Source organism: Pteropus medius, unplaced genomic scaffold, assembly GCF_902729225.1.
Source record: "Pteropus medius unplaced genomic scaffold, Ma_sr-lr_union100, whole genome shotgun sequence".
In the NCBI taxonomy this organism is placed as follows: Eukaryota; Metazoa; Chordata; class Mammalia; order Chiroptera; family Pteropodidae; genus Pteropus; species Pteropus medius.
The window spans coordinates 3025289-3053144 of record NW_024346150.1 but is presented as its reverse complement, the minus strand read 5'-3'; the positions used below and the strand labels follow the sequence as shown (position 1 = coordinate 3053144).

The window sequence follows — 27856 nt, the reverse complement described above, 5'->3', positions numbered from 1 at the left end:
TGCCTAAATACATTTAAATTGAAAAACTTTAAAAGTGCTCGCCAGTCTGCAACCCATTCTATATGGCCACTAAATATGGCTTACAAGCCAATAAACTTAAAAGCCCATTTTTCCAAATATAATTTTCTAAGCATAATTTGCATTCCCAGACTAAATAGTTTTATTTTTTCCTTCAATTTTATTTCATTTCAGTAATTATTGTCCATTAGAGAAAAACAATTTTCTTGTTCATAGAAATCATTGTTACATGGACAAAATCTACTATTCACCTTTTAGAAAAATGTACAAATAATCAATTTGGGGCAATTATAATCAGCACGTAGAGCACTTAGAAATGGGTTTTGGTTTACTGAAACTAAAAGGCAAAGCTTTTATCTGTATTTCTGACTTTCTGAACTTAATGTCTGCAACCCATTTGCTATGCTCGCTTTTGAGAAAGGAAAAATATCTTGGACTACCCTCTTCTGGAGACTGATGCTCCTCCACTCAAAGAGATATATCTTTCTGCGGTAGAAAATGTGCAGTCTACATTGTGTTTCAACATTGAATAAGATTTTTTTCAGCCTCGTTCTGTCATTTATATTATGGACACATTCATTATTCAAAAATAAAACTGTGATACACAATTTAGAAATTATATATATACTAAAATTATGATAATCTCCAGAAGGATATGATCACCGCCTTTTGTAAAAAGCACCAATAGGAAATGTTTACTAAAGTGAGCCTTGTAGCAAAGTAAACTTTTAAAGGGACCAATATAACCAACATGTTGAAGTTGCCCAAATATCATGATTGCAATTCTTAAAATAATCACTTTAAATGAGCAGAAACTATAAAAAATTGGAACTGCATTGTTGAAAATAATAAAACTCATTTGGATAAAAAAATATATATATTGCTGACTTTTGGGTGGTAACTCGACAAGTTGTATCGCATTACCATGACTTCCTGTTTCCACTTCTGACATGGTTTCCAGGCTTGTCAGGTCTTTATGAAACAGTCGTCTTACAGTTCGGAAGCCTCTTCCGTCTTGCCACCTATATCCATCTTCACTTTCCTGAAAAGAGTCTTTTCTTGGTCGGTTTGTAATAGGAATTCTAGGTCCAGGTTTGAATTCTCTCCAGCTGTCTGAATTACCACCAAGTTCATCAGACAGCCATCTCTTACTTTGATCTTTGTGGTTGTCATTCATCCAAGGAGGCTGGCTGTAAATTGGGTTTTTAAATGCATAGGGATTGCTGGAAACAGCATATGGTCCTTTCCTGGGGGTATTCCCATAGTTCCCTGGTGTTATTTTTTTTTTTGGAAGGCCTTTTTCCATTTTACTGCTATGGCCTTTAGCATAATCATCCATTATTAAATAATCTTGTTGGGGGTGACCCCTTCTGAAATCATCATCATCTGTAGTCCCTCGGTCTTTAACACGCTTTACAAAATAAGGTTTTGCTGCATCTCCCATGGTCTTTGACTTCAATTTTTCTTACTCTGTACCTGAAAGAAAAGTATTCTGGTGAAAAATCAAACTATAACAAGTTATCACACCAAGTCTAAAAATACCACAGATGTGCAAAAGCCTATGAAAAACTCTTTTCCTAATTTCCATCACATACCAATAATTAGTGCATTACACTAGAAGTTGGGAGGTTAGGTCCTAAAAATAGTCTTCATGAAAATTAGTACTTACTATTTAACATGAAGATTAAATGTGTGAATAAAGGAAGTTCCCCTGTCTTAAGAACTGTAGTATAAAATAGCGATGCTCATATCCAGTGATTGGCTTTTATCTATATGACAAAAGCGCTTCTCTTAAAAAAAAACCACCACCCTAATCCCAAGCCTATACTGTTACAAAACTTATCTTTTTTTTTTTTTTTAGATGGCAATTATTTTTAAGCGTTAATACAAAGTAACCAAAACTTTCTCTCAACATAGTAGATCTCAAAACTCTGCTTTTGTGTCCCTTCTCATCCTGGGGCCTCTGCTCCTTTCACCACTACCGTTCAGAACGACAGGCTTCGATCGCTTGGGCTACAGAGGGGCTGGGCTCGCGACCAAGGCTCTGTAGTCAAAGGGGCTGGGTTTCCGACCAATGGACAACTACAGCTACCCTCCCTAGCCCTCATTCTCCAATCCCAAATAAGTTTGGTTTTGTTATGAATAGCAATTTCCCCTTTTTGATCCTCATCTGATTGCCCATCCCCGATCTGCCTCAGTTTCCATCTTCGAGGCCGGAGGCGGAGAAAAACAAGGCGTCCCCGTACTCCCGGCCACGAAGCCACCGCGGGGACCAGGAAGCAGGAAGTGACCTACCTCCTCGATGGGGTTCTGAGGTCCCTCCAGCCGGCCAGAGGGCCAGGGCCAATTGCCTCCACCCAAAACCCTTCTTCTCCTGCCCTCGCAAGGTCTGACACAAAGTGAAGATGCAGACTCGAAGCCAAGAGCTCAGTCCGGCAGGCCTGGGGACTCCCCGGTCCTCGCAATTGGGGCAAGAAGGCCGGCGGAGGATGGAGCCAACGTAACTCTCAGGACAGGTCCGCCCTCTACTCTGGAAACTGGCGAGCGCACCGGAGACCCACCCCGGAGGCGAATCTGGGAGGGACGCGGGGAGAAAACACTCCAAACACTCACCACCTCCACCGCGGTCCTCCGCCTCTTTCTGTCCCGGCTGGGCTCCCTCTCCGTGTTTTCCTTCGGCCCCACTTCCGGCGCTCAGCGCTGTCTCATTGTGCGCGATTGGGAGCCGGCGGTGCCCCCGCTGGAGCGCTCCGCCGCGCACGCCGGAAACGCGAGCCCCGCCCGGCGGGCCGCCTACCGCCCCGCCCTGCCTCCACAGCGCCCCGCCCACTTCCGCCGCCGTCGCCAACACGCTCGCGCCCTCCAGAGGTCTGTCGTCGAATCCCGCCAGGGTTCTGTTCCTGCTGGCTCCAGTTCGTTTCCTAGGCTCCGAAAGCATCGGGGAGTCCTGGGGAGGAACCCTCTGTTTTCCAAGAGAGACGCAGAGCTCGCGGTTGGGGCGCAGCCGCGTGCTGGGGTAGGCTCAGAGGCTCGGCTTTGCCCTGGATGTTCCTGGTCCCGTCTAGGACTAGTTAAGTCTGAGTCTGAGGCTTCCTAGCTCTCTTTGCTAGTTCTTTCGTAGTTCTGAGTGATTTAACATCTCATTGAGTTCTTAAGTTGCTTCTCCTCTAGAAATGCCAGCTTTTACGCATCCCGTGTTCAATACCCAGCTCTCAGTGTGGTCAAGGGAAATGCTATGCTTTTTTCTTAGATTGTGTATTTTATTTAAAATGCAACCGTGTTTTAAAGATGAATTGCAAAGAAAAGTCAGGGAGCGTCATACTCGAATTTTTGAACGAAGAATGCACACTTGGAAGTAGCAAACGTTCTAGAGCGTTGAGAAAATGTGACCGTTTTGATTTCTCTACTTTCGAAGAGAATTTAAATTTAAATTTACGAGATTCTGAGGGGCAGTGGTCTTAAAAATAATTATGAACACATAAGTACTGGCTATTGCCAGGCACTGTTCTGAGGACTTTACAAATATTGTCATTTAATACAACAACACCACTAGGAAAATGTCCCCACTTTAAAGATGAGGAAATAGCATTTATGGTGAAGTAAATGGCACCACTGGAATCCAAACCCTAATGTTGCAAGTCTGTTCTAACAATGTCTATACTAATGGTGTTTTAAAACATGTTGCTACAACTTTTGTGTAATGTCATATCTAGATGCTTTGGTTCTGAAAATACATGAAAAGCCCAAAATCTATTTTCACAGGCAGATGATGAACCATAACAGAGTCCAAAGGGAGCGTGGCGATACATGATTACATTTATTATGGGATAGCAGCATTGACACATCCAGTAGAGTAATTCTTACACAGAAGATGTAGTTTAGGAAAAGTTCTAGAGGAGCAGGTGAAGATACATCTTTTTAAGGTTTTAAAATATTTTTTATTTGCATTTTTTCAGTGTGTTTTTCAAAGCTTAACTTCAGTTACAAACTTGCTTTTTTAGATTGTTTAAAAGAAAGACTAAAAATGGAGTCACTTGTGCTAAACCCTACCAAGACTTAATACCTAACCTAATTATAGTTTTGACCTCTCTCAGGAGTGGATTTTTAATCCAGTCAGTCTGGAATTTCCTAATTAACACTAGTAAGATAATATGCTTGATAAGACCCACTGCCTTCCCCTAAGGGAAGATGACGTTGCTTAAAATAATCCACTATTTTAACTTGCTTCTCCTCCCTCTTTCTGCTTATAAAAACCTTTCATTTTGTACAACTCCTTGCAGTGCCCTTTTAGTTGCCAGATGGGATGCTTCCTGATTCATGAATCGTTTCAAAAAGCCAATTAGATTTTCAAGTTTACTTGGTTGAATTTTGTTCTTTAACGCATACCCCAAAGAGCTACTGTTCCTTTTTGAATTCTCCCTCTGAGACCCATTTCTGAAACTGGGACTCAGTGGTCTCTGGTTCTGCTTCTACTTTGCTTTGATCTTGGACAAGTTATCTTCCCTCCTGGGCCTCAGTTTCTCTAACTGTAAGCGAAAGACAAAGAATGTGAAACCAAAAGTGTACTATTCTTGACTGATTATGAACAGTTCAATTCTAGTCATTGAGTAACTTATTTTGGGGTGTGAATTTTTATGTTTACAATTTTTTAAATAAATTTACAATTACTCGTTTTTATTGATTATTTTAAATCTAAATTAAAAATGAAATTTTATGTATTTTGGGTTTTTTATGTTTAGATTTATCTTCTATTTGTGGTTCTAAATTTCTCTTTGTAATTGTGCTATAAACTTAAAAAATATATAGATTTAAAAAATCAAATCTATTTAAAGAAAATTATTAAAAATATTGAGAGATGGAAAAAATGAAGATGATATTCATATGACTGAACTTTGAGAAGCCTTAGACCTAAAGGAGAGAAGAGAAAATGCCCAGGGTTAAACATAGGCTGCCCAACATTTAATCATTAAGGAAAATAAGAGAAGCCAATAAAGAAGACCAAAAAAGGAGGGAATTCAGTGCTAAGAAGGACTTTAAGAGAGTATAGCATGTAAATCTTTTTGCTGAGGTGCTCTGGTGTCATGAATGCCAAATGTACCAAAAATGCTACTCAAGACATCCAGGGATTCGCTTGAGAGGGGAGGGTCCCCAGCCAGCCTAGGTGAAGGCATTTAACTAATGACATTAACACAGTGACTAAAATTCCCAGGAGCGATCCCTGTTAACCATCATCTGTTGTTTTAGAACTATTCTCTGCTGGGCCAAAGAGGTGCAAGTTGAGAAGGGAATGGGAAAAGTGAAGTATTTAGAAATTAGACATGATAGGAGTGGAGGAAAGCTTTGAAATTCAGTGAGAGAAAATCGAGTCTAAATTAAGGGTTATACCAACTGTATATAAGGAGAAAATATGGCTTGAAGAAGAATAGTCTTCATTAAAGAAAATAGAGTAGAATTTGATTAAATAAAAATAGTACACAAAACTATAAATGGCCCTAACCTTGAACTGTTCTGGTGTTTCTGAACTGGTATGCTTTATACCCTGGATGTGGAACAGGCCAAAGTGTCTCCCAGGGACTACCAGATAAAACAGTGTGTCCCAGGCAATATTTGGGACATATTTACACTAAAAAAACTGTTTACCTGAAATTCAAATTAAACCAGGCATCCTATATTTAATTAATTAATTAATTAATTTTCTTGCCTAAATTGGCTAGCTCCAATATCTCCTGGAGCCTTTATGCACTCTTTGTAAGGATCCACTCAGTCGAAGATTATTTGCTGGTTCTGATTGTCATGCTGTCTTCTTGCAGTGACCATATAAAAAGCTCCCTTTCTCCCTTGTCTCCCATGTCATGTTAAAGAATATCAAATCTACGGAAAGTTTGCAAGAAATATACAATGAGTATATACTATTTATAACTCACCATTAACATTTTGTCATATTTTTTTTTCTTTTCCTCCCTCTTCCTCTCTTTGTGCATGTGTGTATTCTTTAGTTGGACCGTTTAAGAGTTAGTTGCAGACATCTAGACATCTAAACCCCCAAACCCTCAGCAAGTATTTCTCAAAAATGAGAATATTTTCCTGTATAACCACAATGCAATTACCACACTTAAGACATTTGGCCATTTAATAGTGAGAAAATACTATTTTCTAATATGTAGTCCATATATAAATTTCTGCAATTGTCCCAGTAATAGTATACTTTTTAATTTAGCACATTTTATTCATTATTCGAGCTAGAATCATGCATTGCATTCATTTTCATGTATTTTTAGTGTTCTTTAATGTAACACAGGCTGCTAATCTTTTTTTTTCATTCATGATGTTGACATTTTTTAAGGGTTTAGGCCCATACTTTTGCAGTTGTCTAATTGTTTCCCCATGGTTAGACTTAAGCTAGACATTTTTTGGCAGGAATATTACATAGGTGATATTGTAGCACACATCTCAGTGTGTCACCACAAAGGTTATATGATGTGAATATGTTTTTTAAATGATAAGTTTGGTCATTTATTTAGGTATTATCTACCATATTTCTCCATTATAAAGATTCCTGTTTCCCTTAGAAATTAATAAGTAAATTGTGATGTAATACTTTGGGCTATGTGACTGTTCTGTTCCCTCATCTTTCTCCCAATGGTTTTAGTATCCATTGATAATTTTCTCCTTAAATCAAATATTCCTGTGGTAGTTGTGAAATGGTAATTTTCTATTTCTGTCATCCCCTATATGTTTATTAGTTGGCAGCCTTCTATAAAGGAGGGCTTTTATTTCTCCTAATTCCTTTGAAATTTCTTTATAATAGCATGGACTCATGGATTCTATTTTATTAACTGTGTTATAATTCATTCCTGTCATGATCTGTTTTGGTGCTCAAATTGTCCCAGATTTGGCAAGTGGCAAACCCCTTAAACCGGTTCTTATATTTTCTTGATGTATCTTCCTCAGTTTAGAGCACTTATTTTCTGGCACAAGATGTTTCAGGTTCACCTTGAAATTAGGCATTTTCCCATAGGGTTTCCCATAGGGTTTTGTGTTTGGAAAGCAAGACCTGGGTGCCATGTGTGCACATTGTTCTGAGCTGTTAGTTCCTCTCAATGGATAGAACTAGTAAACATGTTTTAAAAATCATGAATTCATAATGACACCTCTAATTGATACTCAGTTCAATAGAATAGGATTCTTCTTCTCATTCTGCCATTCCATATTTCTCCTTTGTTACCCCACAATGAACTCCCTGCTTCCTTCAAACATCAATATGTTCACTCATTTGCTCAATCCTGCAATACATATAAAACAGTCTCAGAATTGCCTCACCAGCATTACTACCTGAAACAAATGTAGCATATAAAGTCCAAGATTTTTTTGTCCTGAAATTATATCCCACTGAGATAGTATAGTCAAATCCTTTGTGTTCAAAAGTGTTTTGGTTAATTATTTTTTTCTTTTCAGTTGTGTTAATAATCAAGTTTATTCATTTTTTTTCCACTTTCAGGTCCTCCTACATCTCCCCCCACCCCCAATTCTGGTCGATTTAATTTTATTTTTTTGAATATGTAAAATGCTAACACGGCTCAAAATCCAAAACTATATAAAACAGTATATTTAGACAGGTCCCCCTTCTATCTCTTCCATTCTATTCCTCCAGCCCTCATAGGTGACCAAATCCATTTGTTTCTATGTTTAGCTTTTTTAAAAAAATAAAAATAAATGAATAAATATGTATCTTACCTTTATCATACGAAATGTAGTACTGTACATATAATCTTTGTACTTTTTTTCATTTGATAATTTTTTTGGAAGTCAATTTATGTAATTTTATATAAATCTTTTTTGTTTTTTAGTTTTCCGGCTGTATAGTGCTCCATTGAGTAAATACGCCATAGTTTATTCAGCCAAACTCCTAGATATGGGTCTTTATGATGTTTCCAACATTTTGCAGTTATAAGTAATGTTGCAATGAATAACCTTGTATGTGTGTGTTTTCTTGTATTGTTAGAGGTATATTTTCAGGGTAAATTCCTAGAAGTGAGATTTGGAGGCCAAAGGTTGAATGTAAATGTAGTTTTGCTAGATATTGCCTAATTCCCCTCGATAGGAGTTGTATCATTTTGTAGTGGATGAGAGTGTCTTTTTCCTCAAAATCTGTTCAACAGATTGTTTCTTCAAGAGTTTACATTTTTGCCATTCCAATGAGTGAGAAATAGCATCTCAGATAGTTTTAACATGCACTTCTCTTCTTATGAGTAGAGCATGTGTTCTTATATCCTTTTCCTTTTAAAAGTAGATACAAAACTTTGATGATAATACTTGAACGAAATCTTTTATCTGTCCTACAATAAAATGAAACAAAACTTTTCTTCCTAAAGAATCTCCCTCTGGGTGGTTTTGTATACACAAGGAAAAGTTTTATAATGTATTAGAGGGCAATGACTTTCAAGATAAAGCATTATTGTGTAACAATATTGCAAAACAGTTTGATACGTGAAGTTAAAAGAAGCATTATTTGAGTAGAATAAGTTGTGTGTTTTCTTGTGCAATTTAGAGAAAGGTTAATAATAATGTCTGTATTTGCTGTATCGCTCCATTACTTAAGGCTCTCTTTAATCCTATAGGGTATATTGGGCAAAAGTTATTACCCCATTTTATAGATAAGAGAACTGAGATTAAGAGAGGTTTGGAGACTTACCCATGGCCATGTGACTAGTAAGTGGCCAAGTCAAAATTAAAACTCAGGCTGTTTGACACCTAATCCAATATTCTTTAAGTAACTAAAGATTAAATGCTGTATTATGAATTTACACACTGGGCATTTGTGTTTTTATGGTGGGTCAGAATTAGAGTTTTTTCTTGTACATTGATGAAAAGTTTATTAAAAATATCAATTATTTTGATTATGAACGACTAAATTAACCGTGTTTATTAAATGTTTTTTTCTTCTGATTTTGGGCATACTCAGTGACTCAGGCTAAACTTTATTGACATCAGTGGAGATGCCAACAAAAGTGGGGATAAAGTGTAAATAAACAGAGGTCTCATTTAGCATTTTCAGCTTTCTCAGGGATTCCTGTCAACTTTCCTTAAATGACTTTCAAGTGCTTTTGAGATTCCATCATGTGGTCCACAGTCCCCGAGGAACCTGGTTCTTCTCTGCCTGACAACTTCATATTGCCCATTCTCCCCAGTCTTTCTTTGCCTTAGCCACTCTTTGCCTTTTAGTCCTCATACCTGCTTTTCTAGGGCCTTTACACATATTCTTCTTCCTGGGCTGCTTTTTTCTCCTTTCTTCACTCAGCTAATGTCTTCTCATCTCTCAGTGCTAAGATCAAGCATTATTTATTTGAGAAGATTCTCTGATCTCCCTACCTGGGCCAATCTCTCTGTTGGATTCTCTCATAATACCATGTGCCACTTCCTCATAGCATTCCTCACAATTGCAATTTTAGAAATGTTTGTGTACTTATTTGATCAATGTCTGTTTCTCCCATTAGTGTGCAAGCACCAGGAGAGCAAGAACTCTGGCTTTGCTCACCATAGTGCTCTGTAGCCCAGCTCAGTGCCTGGCACATAGTAGGAGTTCAACCAATATCAATGATAAGTGATGGTGTGCATGGCAATTCCCTCAGCTTGGCAGGCCATTTTCATAACTTTGCATCTTCTTTAGGTCTTTTTTCACTTTTCCATATTTGCTTGTGACATTTTGAGCCTTTAGTAGATGTATGTATGTTTGATCACATTGCCCTCTTGGTCCTACTTCTGTATGAATACTCTCAAACACAAACCTGACACTTACTTACCACCCACTTCTAAGCCTTAAAATGGGTTTAGGGATTTTGATGAGAATTTGATGAGTTGTCTCCTCCGTCACTACACAGCCTCCCATCATTTCACTGACTCTTCTTTCTCTCCCTCAATTTTTTTTTCCCTCCCGACTCTTCTTCCTCTTCTATTTCAGGAATGCCATAGACATATCATCCTACACAGACTGATTTTGCAGAAGCCGTAGTGCCAACCAATATCCGTGATCCCATAGGTATTCCCCTTCCTCAAGTGGTCCGACCTGGGTCTTTTCCCAACAAAGATGTGCAAGATGAATTCTAGTGCCAGCTTTTGAAAGTAATAATAAATGATACAGTTTCTTTGTGTTATATTAGAGTGAGATCATTTCTGGTCAAGTTTGAAGGATGTCCAGTGCCCTAACCCATGCCATTTGGGGAGAGATTGATGGAGGGAGGATTAGAGGAAGTGTGAATAATGAATAACTTTCTCATACTTCTTGAGAACTATTTCTTCTATCACAGTCCTATTACAGGTCTTTCCTAAAATTGCTTTCCAGATACCCCTTTCTCTCCTTATTTCTCTCCTCAGGCAAAATAGTAGAAAATATTACATTTTCAAGAGGACACTTGGGCAAAATCAGATTCAGGACAGGCCATTCAAATTTCTGGAATCACCAGTTTGGACCTGCAGCCAGTTCAGGGAGTCCTGACTTTACTGTACCATCTTCCTTTTGAACATGTCTGAGTTTTTGAAGTGGGTATTTCTGCCATCCTTGGTTCTTCTTTCAGGTTTAATTGCATTTCTTTACCCAAAACTATCCCGTACAAGCATTTCATGTGATGTCACTTCAGAGTTTGAGGTTTTAGTGCCTACCCTGAGAACTTTATTTTTATTCTGTACCAAGCGTTCATAAGATTAAGCCTTTATTTAGATAAATTAGCAACAGCAACAATAAACTGCCATCTTACTTTGCTTTAGCAGTCACTGAGCATTTTTTGTGTGCCAGCTGTACCATGGCGGTTACCTGCATTACCTCAATTTCTTACAACTGTCCTTTGAGAAAGATTGGCAGACTATTATCCCCAAAATATAGGTCAGAAACTGGGACTTAGAGAGGGTAGGAAGCTTGTCCTAAGGCACATAGTTATGAATAGAAGGATTTGAACCTCTGACTCAACACCAAAGCCTGTGAGCCTAAATGTCAGACTATTTACCATGGCTGGCAGAGAGGGATGGGAGAGGAAAGAAAAATCCGTGTTTTGTTAAGACAACAAATATGTTTACAGATTTCTGTATAAACAGTGAAATTTCCCCATAGGAGTCAAACAAGAAGAGACAGTAATTCCTAAAAACACATTGGTGAACTTGGTGAACTTGGTTCTGCCATAGCTGCAGTGAACTCTGGATTTCACTCATCAATGTCTTACTTTTCTCTTGTCAGCATCTTTTTGTTACTCATTAATCAAAAAGCCTCATCCAGCTTTCTTTTGGAATAACTGTTTTTATAATTTTCTAGAAAAGCTTCTCTGCACTTTTTCTTAGGATTTTTTCCCCCACAAATGGTAGTATTCCTAAGTTTATATTATTCCAGACATGAGAGAACCAAGGTCAGAAATCTTCATGGGATTTTTAAGGTTATTTACTTCTTCCTACTAACACACACACACACACACACACACACACACACACACACACACACACACACACGTTGCTTTTGTGTAGTCATTATTCAAAATATGGACGTAAAAACTCTTGGCTTCAGGCAGTCAATAATTAAGATGACTTCAAAATATGTTGAGTGTGTGAGAGTGGGGAGGGGGTCAGCTGCAGTTTCAAGGAAGAGCACACTGTGAACCAGTTCTGGAGCCTGCTTAAAGGCCACAAAGGTTTATGCAGCAGGAGGGCTAATGACCTCCTCTGTCCTAGAAAAATAGAGTGACTCAGAATACAGATGTTCCACCTACCCCTGTATTTGTAGTTATGAGCGGGCTGTGCAGTTCTCAGGGAGTCTTTGAATCATCTGTTCTTATATTTTCTCATGCTGCTGCTCTTTTTAGAACAATCTAGGACATGTCAGCTAAAAAAATGCACCAGTTGCTTGCAAAGAGAGAATGGCTTTTTATGTAGGGGTAGGGACACACAGAATTCTCTTTCTCCCTCTGCTTGGAAACATGATCGAGAGAATGAGCTAATAGTTCTAGAGAAATATGAGTTCTGATGTACCCAGATACCTGGAGAACATCATGAAGTAAAGGCAGTTTAATGTAACTTTTAGCTTTAGTTCTGGTATATATAAAATTAGGAAGATGTGATAATTTTACTTTAATAAATACTAACATAAAGGAGTTGAACAAGAGAAACCTGAATTTGTGGACAGCCTCATAAAGTAAAACAAACAAACAAACAAACAAACAAACTGAGTAGCTCTTGCAAAATCATTTTTGGTACAATGTGCCCCAGGGCTGTGTCACTCCTGCTATTTTTTCCATCTTCATAGGAGTGTCCCAGTTGAAGCAGACCCTGGATTCAGGTAAATAGGTGGAACTTCATGTCAGATGAGTTCCTGGATCACCCTGGCATAGGACAAAAGGCCTTATTTTATTTTTTCAAGTATGTATCTGTACAAGGCGTCTGTGAGGCACTAAATCCTGGTTTCTAGTCTAATCTATTACTCCTTCAATTCCTGGGATTCTGGGAGGCATAGTGAAAGCGAAAGCAACAGTATTAGTATCCCATGATTTTAAAAGCAAAAATAAGGACTTCATAGGAATACTGCTCAAATGTTCCTCAAGTACAAGTTCATGGACTGGTTAAAGGAAATTTTCATCAGTTGGATAAAATGAAAAACAAGCAGGGAAGTGAGGTTTGTATAAAGCCAAATGTAATTAATTTATAAGGAAAATTTTTGAAGAATGTATCTCTTACATTTTTTATTTTTAAAAGGCAATTTTATGGTGCTTTGGAGGGATTGAAACCTTTATTCTCTACCCTTTCTTTGCTGCCCCCTTTTCTGTGAAGGAAATCAGAATATGTTACTCCAAAATATACCTCTTTGACAGAAAAATTATTTTGAGGTGAAAGCAATTAAGAAGCAGCAAATGCAGGAAATGCTCCCCCTTTTATTGCCTACATGCAGGGTATAAATTCTCGTTTTATTCAAGATAGACTGTTATTAGCCCAGAGACACCAGAGGAATCTGCAAACAAACTTCGCTTCATTAGTTTCCTTCCATATATTTACCTTCACACAATTTGCCATGCTTGGAAGCTTAAAACTGCTTTCCTTTGTTCTGTAATTTCTCTGGAAATTTGTTCTTGGTTGAAAATGCTATCTAAGCAGGAGTTCTAAGCCACTGCTCTGACTTACTCTTCATTTAGCTTTCCCCATTGATGTGTACTACTGCATGCTTTATTTTTCTCTTGTTAATCTGTTTTTCTTTTCTTTCTTTTCTTTCTTTCATTCTTTTTGTTGTTGTTGTTGGTGGTGAAGAACTGTAGTGGAAAACCTAAGGTAGGAAAAGAAGCTCAAGAAACTGAGACCCAGATGGGGATCAAAGTGTATTCTCAGGACCACTTTTGTCCTGGGCTGGGTGATGCCCTAAGTCTAGTACAGAGGGCAGCCTCCTTTTCACTCCCCCATAACCAAATTCATCCAGGTCTATTCTACAAGGTCAGTCTGACTCATGCCCAGTCACAGGCTGAGGAAGTGGAGCAAAGAGAATTGTGGATTGCTAAGTAGGCCTTGCCTAGTCTACTTAACCACACAAAGGAGCAGTAAACTCTCATTCAGGACCTTGCCCACCAGTGAACCATGCCTTGTGAATGTCAGCACTTATCAATCAGATGCAGTGCTTGTATTTTGGATAGCAAGAATGTGGAGTGGAAGCTTTCTTCCCAGTCTTGGCCTAGAGGTGGAAATGTTGAAAGAAGAGCCTTCCTTTATGTGCCAAAATGGGGTGCGCAGGGCTTTGAGTTGCCCTGACACTTTCATTGCATCTGCTATTGCTGGATAGCTAAGGGTTGGAGGGAATTGTAGAAAGAAAGGCGTTCTTAGTTCTACAATCAGGCTAAGAGAGATTTTTTTTAATTAAAAAAATTAAATTTGGTAAAATACATATAACATAAACTTTACGGTCTTAACCATTTAAAAGTGTACAGTTTAGTGGTGTTAAGTGCATCTATGTTATGCTACCATCATCACCATCCACCTCCAGAATTTTTTTATCTTCTGAAATTAAAACTGTACCCATGAAACAATAACTCTTCCATCATCCCTCCAGCTCCTGACAACCACCGTTCTACTTTCTATGAATTTGACTATTCTAGATACCACATAACTGGAATCATACAGTATTTTTGTGACTAACACTTAGCATGTCTTAAAGGATGATCCATATTGAAACATGTCAGAATTTCCTTCCTTTTCAAGGCTAATGTTCCATTGTATGTATTTAACTGATCATTTTTCTGAGAACTTGAGCCAGACCCTCAATGTGGCAGCTGGTACCTGTTGCAGTAATAATTCCGGCCTAAAAATGCACAAACTGCCCTGGCCTAAAAATGCACAGACAGTCCTAGCACCTTTCTGAGTACAGAGTCAGAGAATGAAAGAAGATATAGGATAAATTCTTTATCTCAACTGAGAATCAGAGTTATAGCAACCAAGGAGATATGGGAGTGCCTGTCAGTCACTGGGCACCTTGAAATGTCAGTCACATTTCAATGGCTCCTCTCAAGACCCGGCCATTGGAAGTTTGAATGTGGATGGTACCTCTAACCTTTGGCTTGCTCCTAAAAGTGCCTTTTGTGCCACTGGGACCCATGATCCTCTGTCTTTCTGCTTTCAGGATTGTGTACTTCAGAAGAAGATTCCTACTGTATGGCAAATCTGAGTGGGAGAAAATGTTGAACCTTAATGTCTTTGGACTTTAATTGACCAAAGTCAAAACCTTTCATCTTTGAAAGTCAACCTCTCTTTGGAAATGTCACCATTGAGGTGAGTTCATGTTAAAATTTGGGTGTTTTTGTTTTGCTATCTTTGCATTATTTGGAATATTTTAGATTTTCACCCAGTGCGCATTGTGAGATCTCTGATGAGTAATGTTGAGCATTGAGTGGGAACATCATTTGAGATGAAAAATGGAAAAGACAGTGAATTTGGGCCTACAGTGTATATGGCCTCGGAGTTGTCTTAATATTCTGTTTTGACCGGTTTCAGAGACTTCTGGGGCAATAGCTGAGCTACCTACTTCATAGCCTTCAGAAGCGGCCAACAGGAACAGGTACAGGGAGTAGAGGCCCAACCTCATCTACATAGACAAGGCGCTTCCTTGATAGACTGCTCTGCATCTGACTGGCATTGGGTGTGGTTGTGAAATATGATATTAAATAGAAAGAAAGCACAAAAACCTTAAATAACTTCCTTTTCTTGTGCCAGAACGTTTTCCCCAAGATTTAGCCTGCAGTGAGGGTCTTTATCTTCTCTAGTTTGCTTTGTACTTTTGAAAAAGTGATTTGATTCTAACATTATATGGTTCCTATTGATATCTCTGTTTTTGATGTCAGAATTTGACTTTCAGAAATGGTGTTGATTTGAGTGGAATTATAGCCAGTGATTTCTAAGAAGTGTTTGTCTCCTCATAAGAGAAGTCCATTTGTGCTGCTATAACAAAATACCACAGGCTGGGTGGCTTATAGACAACAGAAATTTATTTCTCAGAGTTCTTGGGGCTGGAAATCTGAGATGAGGGTACCAGCATGGTTGGGTGAGGGCTCTCTTCCAGGTCGAGGACTTCTATTAATCCAATTCTTCAGGGCTCTACCCTGATGACCTCCCAAAGGTCCCATCTCCTAATAACATCCGTCACATTGGGCATTTAGTTTCAATGTATGAATTTTGGGGGGACATGAACATTCAGTCTATAGCAGGAGGTATATGTTAAAAACCAGGTGGTGGCCTGCAAATGAAAATGTGCACTGCCCAGGAAAAAAGGTATCACAGATTTAAAGCAAAACGAACATTGCAAATACATTTTCTCGTCCATTTCTAGAGTGGCCTCCATCATTCTCTTATTTATACAATAAATATTTATTGTATTTATATATGACAGGCATATATATGACATATATATGACATATATATGACAGGCATTCCTCTAGATACTTGGGATATGTCTATACCCTTGTCTCATTCTCTCTTTCCTTTGACTTTCTCCTTCTTTTCCTCTTTTCTTCCCTTTGTTTCCAACTGGAAAGAAGGGAAATACCTTGCCAAAGACCTGAATACTGGAGTACTCAGTGAGTGGAGTGAAAGGGGCAGGTGGAGGAATCCTTTGTGAGATGGTTCCTGGGAAAACCAAGCTATATCACCTAGTTTGTTTTTCAGGATATTGTGAAATATAGTCTAATTTTTGAAGTATTTTTTTTAGAAATTTCACTTAATCCAAAGCAAAGCAAGAAGACCATGGTAGGTATAGTTTTTGAGAGTCTATTTTGCAGTAAAACAGACAAGTAAGCAAATAGTACACATATACTTTCTCTTTTTTACCGAGTCCAGAATTCTTTTTCCTCCACATTAGATGGCAGTAGAGTTAAAGAAAACCATCCAAAGCAGCTTTGGTGCATTTTCCACAAAGCTAAGGATGAAGAAAGAGTCAGAGCAAAATCTGTATAAAGAGAAAGTTAAATTATGACATATGACTCTCTACCATGTCACATGCTCATTTCAGCAAAATGTGTCTGGGGCAGAATCTCTCTTTTTCTCTCCACGTTGTTTCTCTATAGGGTAAGTAGAGAATGAGAGATTTCTTAAATCTAACTCCTAATACATCATGTAACTTTTGGTTGGCAAGGCGAAGCTTTTAATTTGAACTTATACTTAAAAATAACTCCCTGTGTGTGTGTGTGTGTGTGTGTGTGTGTGTGTGTGTGTGTGTGTGTGTGTGTGTGTGTGTAGAGAGAGACAGAGACAGACAGAGACAGTGATAGAGACAGTCTTTTTCCTGCCACTCATATCAGTTATGTTTCAGAGGACATTTAATGTGAAAATTGGAAACCCTGAGGAAGTCAGCTCTTCAGTGGTTTTCAAATGTTTTGGAATAAATTTAAGAATAATGTTGTCAAGATTCTTACAATAACAATACAAATAATAAATATATGGAGGAAGGAGATAAAGTAAATGCATTAAACTGTTAGCAACTGGTGAATCTGGGGAGAAAGTATATGATGGTCATTGTACTATTCTTATAATTTTTCCAAGGCTTTAAAATTTTTCAAAATAAAAATTAGAAAATAGAAAAAAGTTGTCACAAAATGTGTGGCTTAACTTGCACACATAATAGATGTGTAGGAGGAGTTACTCTGTAGCATAATTAAAACTATAGCAAATATACCAAATACATGGATCTAAGAAATCTTGGATGAAATCTGTATCTTTCTAGCAAATCAAGGCTAAATCTTAAATATTCATTCATGGGCTCCTTCCTTGTATTCATTCATTCTATCATTCAACAAATATTTATCAAATAGCTACTAAGTGTATAACACAAGAGTTACAGCTGTGAATGTTGCAGACAAAGTCCCTGCACTCCTAAAACTTACTTCTGACTGGAGAGACAAAGGTAAATGCACTGTTGGGTAGTGATGAGTAGTAGTGAGAGAAAGTGAGAAGTTAGGATAGAAAGTGAGAGGGCACAGTCACCTTAAATAGGTTCATCAGGGCAGGCTGGCCCCTCTAAAGAGGTGACATTGGAGCAGACACCCGAGGAAGTGAGATGTAGACCCTGTGTGTCTGGGGAAGAGAGCTCTCAGCAGAGGGAGTGTGCCTGAGATGTCAGAGATCTGCAAGCAGCTAGTGTGACCTGGACGAAGTGAGGGAAGGGAACTAGGTAGAAGATGAGGGTGACATATACTGATTAGATCTGGCCTTGTGGGTTAGTCAACAAAGTCAACAAAGAAACAATGAAAAGAAAAATAATCATTAATGCCCAATGACTATTATAAACTATCTTCGTTTAAATAATAGTTTGGTGGTTCCTCAAAAAGTTAAACAAACATACACTTCATGTATGATTCAGTAATTTCACTTCTAGGTATATACATTAATAATTGAAAGCTGTAACTGGAACAGATAGTTCTAAACCAATTTTCATAGCAGCACTATTCACAATAGATAAAAGGTAGAAACAATTAAAATGTTCGTCAATGGATAAATGGATAAACAAAATGTGGTAGATGCATATAATGGAATATTATTGAGCCTTAAAAAGGAATGAAGTTCTTATATATGCTACAACATGGATGAACCTCAAAAACATCTTGTTAAGTGAAATAAGCCAAACACAATAGGGCAAATGCTATGTGATTCCACTTATAATGAGGTACCTAGAATAGGCAAATCCATAGAGACAGAAAGTAGAATACAAGTTAACTAGGGCTGGGGGAGGAGATAATGGAAGTTATTGTTTAATGGATGTAGTTTCTGTTTTGGATGTTAAAAAAATTATGGAAATGGACAGTCATGATGGTTGTATAACATTGTGAGTGTACTTAATGCCATTGAATTATACAACTAAAAATTGTTAAAATTGTTATGTATATTTTACCAAAAAAAAAAAAAACGCTTTTCTTCCTTTTCTTAGTGATAGTATTCAATTTATCCTCTCAAGATGACTAGTTTACAAGGACTTTGATGATATGGAATATTTTCCAGCAATATTAACCATCAATTTTTACCATCTCCTCTTCCTTTCTCCCTCACAAAAAACCCCCCACATATTTATAACAAAATTGCTTTATTTACACTTGTTACCAAGGGCCTTTTCCTAAGGAGGAAATATATTGATAGATTAAGATCATATTAAGACATTCTTATGGGTGAAAAATTGGAAACAAATTAAATGTTCAATTGGGAAATAGTTAAGACACTTTAAAACATTTGTTTGATAGAATATCACATATCCATTTGAATGATGATGACATGTGAAAATGCTTATATATGAATGTCAAATGAAAATGGCATCTATAACACTTTTCATGGTGTAGGATCTCATTACAGTTGAAAAAACACACTCTCTGGGAACTAAAAGTAAAAGGTAGTTTAGCAAAATGTTAATGGTGTTAATATCTAGGTGCTTGTGTTATGGATGATATTTATTTTCATTTTATTTTTATGTATTTTTATTTCCCGCAGCTTTTTATTATGAAAATCTTTAAACATACTAAAAATTTGATAGACTAGTACAATGAACTTCCATGTACTCTACTTAGAGTCCATAATTGTTAATGTTTTCCTATATTTGCTTTATCTACCTATCGATCTACCTATCTATCTATCTATCTATCTATCTATCTATCTATCTATCTATCTATCTTTTCATCTGTCTACACTGGGAGTTGACAAACTATGGCCAAATGCCAAATCTGGCCTATCACCTGTTTTTATACAGCCCCCAGTTAAGAAGGGTTTTTATATTTTTAAGCATCAACATTTTAACTGGTTATACAGTTATCTAGCAAATATCCTTGATTTTAGTCTCTTGGTCTGCAAAGCCTAAAATAATTACCAAGTGGCCCTTTACAGAAAAAGTTTGCCAACCCAGGATCTATACACGCATGTGTGCACGCACACACACAAACATAATTTTGCTGAACCATTTGAAAGCAAGTTGCAGACATTATAACATTTCTCCCTCAAATACTTCATTATGTATCTCTTAAAAATAAAGTAATATTCCTACTTAACCAAATACCGTTATCACGCCAAAGGAAATGAACAATTATTTCGTATTGTAAAATAACCAATCCATATGTGAATTCATGTGATTATATTTGCAAATTTTACAAAATGAAAATGCAGAACTTTATAACAGCAAAATGAAACATTTTCTAAAAAATCAGCCTTTTTATAGTTAACATGAATTTTAGCAACAATTTTATTGTACGAGGGATTTAGGAAAATTACTTTATGCAGCTACTAGCCCTGGGTATTTCAGGTTGAAATTTAATGTTTGCAGGTCACACAGCTCATATTCTGCAAAGTATTCGGTGTGGTGGTAGTGTTATTGTTTGCTATAGGTTTAGGCTGGAAAAGGTAGGATGCTATGTAATCTTTTCTGTATTTGAAAATATGATCTAATATCTCTAATAATTTTTAAAGCCGGGTGATTGGTACATGGGAGTTTGTTATACTATTTTTTCTACTATTTTTGTGTATGGTTGAAAATTTACGTAATAAAAAAATATATGTATATACACATCACAATAGTAATAGATTCATGACCTATATCTACTATGGCAAAGTAGTATTTGAAATATGTCAGAACCCTGATACTTAGCTGTGAAAACTGGGAGTGTTTGTGTGAAGCTTTTATTTTAGAATAGGAAACATGGTAATTATGTCAAACAAAACATAGAAGCATTGGCTTAAAATTTGGATGAATTTTGAGAAAAGCCTACTTTGTCCTTTGGGAGTCTTGTTTTTGTAAACATTTCAGTTTTTGTGGGATGTGAATCATGTGTTGGAATCACCTGATTTAGCTGTGGTATAACTAAGTCTGGAGGGTTTAGGGGATTTTCTGTTTTTAAAATTCCCCACCACCAATCATGATTATGGTTACATGAGATTCGTGTCTTGAAAAAAGAGATCTGTATCCCAAAGCTCTGGAATTATTTAAACCATGTACTTTGTAAGCTCATCTTTGTTCTGTTTGAGCCATAATGTTATGTCTGCTTTTACCACAATCATATGGATAAGGAACTGGCAGGTCAGGCCCTCTTCCATCATGCAACAGTGTAGAATCTGCTTTATAAAGTCAGTTGGAAGATTAAGCAAATTCCTCCTCCTTGCTTTATGAAGAGCTTGAAAGTAAATATTCCAGTGCATTTTAATTTAAAAGTGGGGATAATAATGCTGTGTTTTTTTGTAAGGAAAAATTTAATAATAAAAAATTTGGAAAAGAGTTATAATGAGCCCTTGAAAACTGTGGTTAAAAAATGTGGTACTATTATATTTTTGCAAACATAAAACATACACATTTTTAATGTGCTCAATGATATACAAAGAAAGTTTTTAATTATGGGGTGTTAAATTCAGGGCAGCTGGATATGCTTGAATTTACTTCATAAATATTCATTCTTTTGGGAAGAAATTGTCACAGAACATTTTCTTCCCATCGAATAAGAAATGTACATTTATTACCCTTCCCCTTGATATATTCTCCTTATTATATGATAATCTATTTCTGCCTATACTACATAATATGGCACTTTTTTATGTCAATATAAAATTTTATTTTTATATGTTTGCCTTCATGTGGGTTTTCATTTGTTAATGTCATTTTTCCAACAGATGACTTCTGTTCTTCATTCTTTCATCATACATTTATTTACCATGACTACAGTTAATTCTTATTATTCACAGTAGTTGTGTTCTACAAAGTCACCAGGAACATTGAATTAGCAACACTGAATCATTGCTCCTAGAGGAAATATAGGATTAGGTTCCTACTAGTCTGTGGTCAAAATATTTTTGTAAATCCAATCAATACATAACTTTGTTTTATGCATTTTTTTCTTTAAGGACACTTTAAAATATATATATATGTTGTTGATTAACAGTGAACTCATGCCAACAGCACAATAACTAATGCTGAAGCTTATCTAATGCACATATTTTCTCTGTAAGGCACATCAGGCTTCTTGCACTTAGACAACAATCTATCTATCTATCTATCTATCTATCTATCTATCTATCTATTTATATTTTTAAAAATTGAGATAACATTGGTTAATAACATTATATAAGTTTCAGGCATACAACCTTAAAATTCTATATCTATATACATATACAGATATAGTGTGCTTACCACCGAAAGTCTAGTTTCCATCTGTCACCATACATTTGACCCTCTTTACCCATTTCTCCCTTCTCGTCACTCCTCATCCTCTCTTGTAACCACCAATTTGTTGCCTATGTCTATGAATTTGTTTTTTTGTTTGTTTTAAATTCCACATCAGTGAAATCATACAGTTTTTGTCCTTTTTTGTCTGATTTATTTCACTTAGCATAATATCCTCAAGGTCCATTTATACTATTGGAAATGGCAATATTTAATTTTTTTATGGCTGAGTAGTATTCTAATGTATACACACATTAGTAGTATACACATACATATACACATACATATATATGTGTGTATACACACACACATACACACATACCACATCTTTTTTAATCATTCATTCGTTGTTGGACACTTAAGTTGTTTCCATATCTTGGCTATTGTAAATAATGCTGCAGTAAACATAGGGTTGCATACATCTTTTTAAATTAATATTTTCATATTCTTTGAATAAATACCCAGAAGAGGAATTGCTGAATCATATGGTAGTTCTAGTCTTAATTTTTTGAAGAACCTCCCTACTGTTTTCCATAGTGGCTGCACCAATTAAAAGTCTCATCAACAGTGTACAGGTGTTTTGGGAATCATTTTAAACAGTGAAATAACCAACAAAAAGCACAAAGTTGTGAAAAATATGACACTAAACAGACCACAGAAAGGACACTTTGTAGTGTGAGAGCTGAAACAAGAAGGCAGAGCTTCACCTTGTTGGACGTCAGCTTGGAATGTGTGAGTTGAACGACTCAAATTTTTCATCCTCTGCACATGCTCATGTCCACAAAGTGCCCCTAAAATTGATTTTGGTGTGACAAATAAATTTAGCAAATTCTCAAATATGGAATCTGCGAATAATGACGATTGACTATAATTGTAGTTAATCTGCTGAATTCTGGGGCCTCAAAGATGAGTACAACTTAGTTCTTATGTTTAAGTAGATCAAAATCAATTGCAAGGTGATAATCACTGTAATTGAGCTATAAGCAAGATGTTGTCAGAGTTTTAAAGGAAAAGAATTAACTCCTAATACTGTGAAATAGTGAGAGGACTAATCTACATTGAAGTCGTCAGCTGTGTGACTATATCTAAATTCTTTAAAAATTTAAGACTCTGTCTACTTATTGGAGAAATGAAGGTGTAACGAGTGTGAGAAAACAGCTAACATTGTACTTGGAAAATAGTAGGTCCTCAGGTGCTTCAGGTTAGAGCAGGAAGGGGTACTTTATAGAGGAGGTAACATTTGAGTTGTATCTTGAATCGTGAGAAAGGAGTCCATGGGTGCACTGCTGGCCAGGGGATGCAATGGACTTCTAAGTTCTTTGTGGTTTTGTACTTTACATGCCTCCATATAGTCAAGCATGGTGCTAGAACATAATAGTTACTCAATAAATGTTGACAGATTGGTTGGTTGAGTGAGTGAACAGCGAGGATCCACTTTTGAGGTCTTTGGTATCTGCTTCTTTGTTAAGCCACCTACTTTCACAACCAAACATATTTTTGGCACATTATATACCAATTTTTGGAGATTTAGTCTGTAATAATTGAACAAGAAAGGTACATTCTTCAGCTAGGAGTTGTATACTTCCAAATTAATTTTGAATAAGAACATAACTGGAAAATGATAGGGAGGAAAAAAAGTAAGAAAATTTGTGTTCGTGCATGTGTGTGTGATAGTGTGTGTACATGTGTATTTGTGGATGAATATGGGAGAAAGAGACAGAGATAGACAGATAGACAGAAAAAGACAGACAGAGACAGAGAGAGAGAGACAGAAAGAGAGAGAGATAGAGAGAAAGGTGAGATGCAACAAATAAGGATAAATCTTAGCAATGTAATTTTAAATGAAATAATAATTACACAAAGAATATATGCAAACGTGCAGTCTGAAGAAACTGGGCAGCACTGTAACCAAGGGATCAAAGCTAAAGTCACCAAAAAGGGCCAGTGGATGTGATTTACTGAGAAGGACACAGCACATAGGATCAATTCTGTGGTATTCTTGCCAAAAATGCACAACCTGAATGCAATCACAAGGAAACATCAGAACCCAAATTGAGGAACATTAATAAAATATCACATGAATATTAAGGTCTTAAAGTGAAAAATAAGGCCAAGGTGATATTTCAGATTACAGAAGACTAAAGAGACACGACGACTAAATGCAATATGTGATTCTGGACCAGATTCTGGACCCCTAAAAGTTGCTATAAATGATATTACTGGGACAATTGACAAAACTTAAAAATGGAGTATTGATAAGATATAAGCATATAAGTATGGTATTAATGTTAAACTTCCTTGTTTGTGGTCATAGAAGAATTTTTTTATTCCTAGGAAATGCACACTGCTGTATTAAGGGGTAAAGAGGCAAATATGTGCAACCTATTTTCAGATGATTTGGAAAATAAAAACTCTATGTAAATGAATATATAATATTCATAAAATATATATGAGTAAGGCTATATGAGAATTCTATCATCCTTGAAACATTTCTGAAAGTTTGAACTTATTTCAAGATAAAAAGTAAAAAAAAATCTATAAAAATAAAGCTAAAACAAAATAAAAGCACTAATCTTTATATAAACTTAAAAAAGAAGAGTAAAAAAATTCTTTTTGCAACTGAATGTAGATACAATTAATCTGTATGAAAATAAAGGAAGGAATCATGCCCAGGACCCTGGGTTGGGGACCTGAGGGATGTGGTGGTGGGATACCAAATGGTTTGCTGTATGATGTTGTTTTGATTTGCCTTTCTGTTTTAGTAATAGTCAGATTTGTTGGTACTTATCATATTACTAAAAACAAGTAGTTAGAAAAAAACATGAACCAAATAAGAGAGGGCCATGCATGGAAACTGCTGAGAGTGTCATGAAACATACGATACGATCAATCTGTTTATTTTCCTCCGAGGTCAGTCTAAAAAATTAGACGGGAGTGGGAGAAAGAGGGATGAAGGCAGAAAGAGAAATTGAGAAATCAAGAAGCAGGGAGAGAAAGGGACATCAGATCTTTTGAAAGAAAAGAAAAAAATAAACCAACTCTGGAGAAAATAAACTGAAGAAACGAGTAAGGAGAAGAGAAGAATAGATTGGAAGAAGCTGAAAGAATGAGGAATGCTGAGGCAGAAGAAAAGCCTAAATGGTATTTTGGAGCCACAAGAGGGACACTTTGTCTCCAAAGAAGAGTGTCAGCCAAAGGGCTGGATTCCAGGAAGGGGTGATGTGGTCAAATAACACACCAAGGTTAGGTCTAATGGAAGGCTGACACTCAGCCAGCTGGGCTTTTCCAAAAACCCAGAGTATTGTGGTCACTTCTGGCTTCTTCAATACTCCAGGCTATTAATTAGAAGGAACCACTAGATTAACCCGTGGCCATAATCACCTATGATGAGGGCTTATGCCCAGATACTTGTTGTGGGTAATTGAGGATACTTCTCTGGGAGCTGCCGTCTTGTTTCAGCCCTTCTGGTACTCAGTGTGGGAAAAGTGTATGCTGGGAACACTTAGGGGAAATTGAGCTTATGCATAATGCAGATGCATTTATCCAGGATACTTGTCACTTCTAATAATTGTTCTGCAGCCTCTGAGTGCTCAGTGATGACTGACCAATGAATGACTGGCCTTCTCACCATTAAAATTACTGGAACAATTTATAAAGCACTCAATCAACACAACAGCAACAACAACAAAAACAATCTAATTAAAAAATAGGCAGAAGACCTGAATAGATATTTCTCCAAAGAAGAAAAACAGACGGCTAATAGACATATGAGAAGATGCTCAAGATCACTAATCATCACAGGAATTCAAATTAAAACCACAGTGAGATTTCACCTCACACTCGTCAGAATGGCTATCATCAAAAAAGTCAAAAAACAAATATTGGTGAAGGTGTGGAGAAAGGGGAAGCCCTGTGCACTGTTGGTGGGATTGCAAATTGGTACAGCCACTGTGGAAAATAGTCTTGAGGTTCCTCAAGAAATTAAAAATGGAACTACCTTTTGACCCAGTAATTGCACTTCTGGGTATTTATCCAAAGGAAACTAAAACACTAATTTGTAAAGACATATGCACCCCTATGTTCATGGCAGCACTATTTGTAATGGCCAAGATATGGAAGCAAACTTAATGTTCATCAAAGACAAATGGATAAAGAAATTATGGTTTATATATATATATATATATATATATATATATATATATATATATATATATATATATTGGAATATTACTCAGCCACAAAAAATAAAATCCTGCCATTTGCAACAACATGGATGGACCTGGAGGTTATTATGCTGAGTGAAATTAGAGAAAGATAAATACCATATGATTTCACTTATACGTGGAATCTAAGGAACAAAAATAACAGACTAAATGAAAACAGACTCACAGATGCAGAGGACAATTTGGCGATTGCTAGAGGGGAGGGGGATTGGGAAGCTGGGAGAAAAAAGTGAAGAGTTGAAGAAGTACAAATTAGTTAAAAAATAGTTAAGTACAGCATAGAGAATATAGTCAGTAGTATTGGAATTGGCTGTGTGTAGAGCCAGATGGGTAATAGAGTAATTGGGAGAATCATTTCATAAACTGTATAAATGTCTAACCAATGTACGATATATGTGAAACTAATAAAAATAAGTAAATAAAATCATTAACTTGCTTTGAAAATATATTCAAGCCATCTCAAAGATTCAGTCGTTCCTCTGTTTTTCTCTAGATCTTTGGAAACAAAAACCAACCAAACAAAATGCCTCTGCCGGAGTGGGGAAGGGATTCCCGTTTGCTAGGAGATTCAGCCTGCCTTCTTTGATCTGGTTCCTGCATCTCTAGGCTTTTCTGTGACTGCATTTCACCTTGGATGCCTTCCTGTCATATTGAGCTGATTGCAGAGCCCTGAACAAATGATACTTTCCTCTTATCTTTTCCATTTAGAATGTCTTGTTTTCCTATTTCCCTCAACCTGGAGAATGAATACTCTTTTTTAAAAAAGTTAAATAAACACTGTTTTAGTGGTATTTCTTCCATAAAAACTTTCCTGATATCCTATGTCCTCATCCCATCGCACACGTACAGGGTCTCTCATCCCTTGGGAATCTCTCTTATGTTCCTTAGGTGTCTTCCAGAGCATGAGAGCACTTAACTGCATTGATTTGGTCATGTCTTTCTTTTATTTCTGTCTTTTGAGGGCAGAGAATTAAAATCAGTGCTCAATGAATAAATAATAAGCACATCACAGGCCATGTAAGTCCTTTACACACTTTACCTCACTTAAGCCTCACATAACCCTAGAAGGTGGTTATTATTAATCCTGTCCTTAGAGATGAGCAAACCAAGGCTCACAGAGGTTAAGTCATTTGTTCAAGATCATATTAAGTTGTAGAAGTTGAATTTAAACCTAGAAAGTCTGACTCCAGAGCCCTCTCCTTTAACTGCACAATGCTGCCTCCTGAACAATCACAAATCACAGGTCACCAAGGTACAGAGCATTTCTACCCACCATGGATGTGATTATATCTAAGCTCCTTGTACTTACACTGAAATGTTTAATAGTGATGGATGAAATGTGAGACATGGATTTTGCTTCAAAAAGTGTGGACTTGAGAAACACTAATGTTTGGAGCAATTCGTGAACAATACAAAGTAATAATTACTCATCTATCTACCTCTCTTTCTCTCCCACCTCTCTTCCCATATGTGTGTGTGTGTGTTTGTGTGTATTTTTTTGGCAGCTCTACATATGGGCATCTTGCTATGGATTGTGAGGGCTGAAAATAAAAATGAATACAACTATACCATCTCAATTTTCCAGGATAGATTGGATTTTTTAAAATGATAGCTTTATTGAAATGTAATTCATATACCATAAAATTCATTCCATTAAAATCTGCAGTCAGTGGTTTTAAGCACATTTACAGTTCTAGTTTTAGAACATTTTTCATCACCCCAAAGAAAATCCTACACCTGTTAGTGGTCATTTTGTTTCCTACTGATGACTCTCTGAGCCCAGATAAGCACTAATTTGTTTTCTGCCTCTGTAGATTTCTCTATTTGCAAAATAGATTTTATTTCTAGGAAATCTCTTCAATTTGCAGAAATTGACAAGCTGATGATCCTAAGACTCCCATGGAAATGCAAGGGATCCAAAACAGTCAAAATAATC

General features: G+C 36.7%; 2 protein-coding genes across 8 annotated transcripts in view; one reads left to right on the top strand and one right to left on the bottom strand.

The window, feature by feature from the left end:
* TUT7 (terminal uridylyl transferase 7) overlaps window positions 1–2769 on the bottom strand; it is a 51229-nt gene extending 48460 nt beyond the window's left edge. For 4 of the 7 annotated variants that reach the window (XM_039875617.1, XM_039875621.1, XM_039875620.1 and 1 more), the window contains exons 1-2: window positions 2632–2769; window positions 943–1494 (exon numbers count right to left, since the gene is read on the bottom strand). In XM_039875617.1, coding sequence (XP_039731551.1) covers window positions 943–1462 — 520 coding nt within the window. In that variant the 5' untranslated portion in view covers window positions 1463–1494; window positions 2632–2769. Of the gene's footprint in view, window positions 1–942; window positions 1495–1687; window positions 2261–2313; window positions 2561–2631 lie in introns of those variants that run through there. The other 3 variants (XM_039875624.1, XM_039875618.1, XM_039875619.1) reach the window with 3 other exon arrangements.
* On the top strand, window positions 1461–27856 carry LOC120612969 (uncharacterized). Its single transcript, XM_039875691.1, has 4 exons — window positions 1461–1513; window positions 2344–3088; window positions 14648–14796; window positions 26414–27856. The coding sequence occupies exons 1-3, from the start codon at window positions 1461–1463 to the stop codon at window positions 14690–14692; spliced, it is 843 nt and encodes a 280-aa protein (XP_039731625.1). The 3' UTR covers window positions 14693–14796; window positions 26414–27856.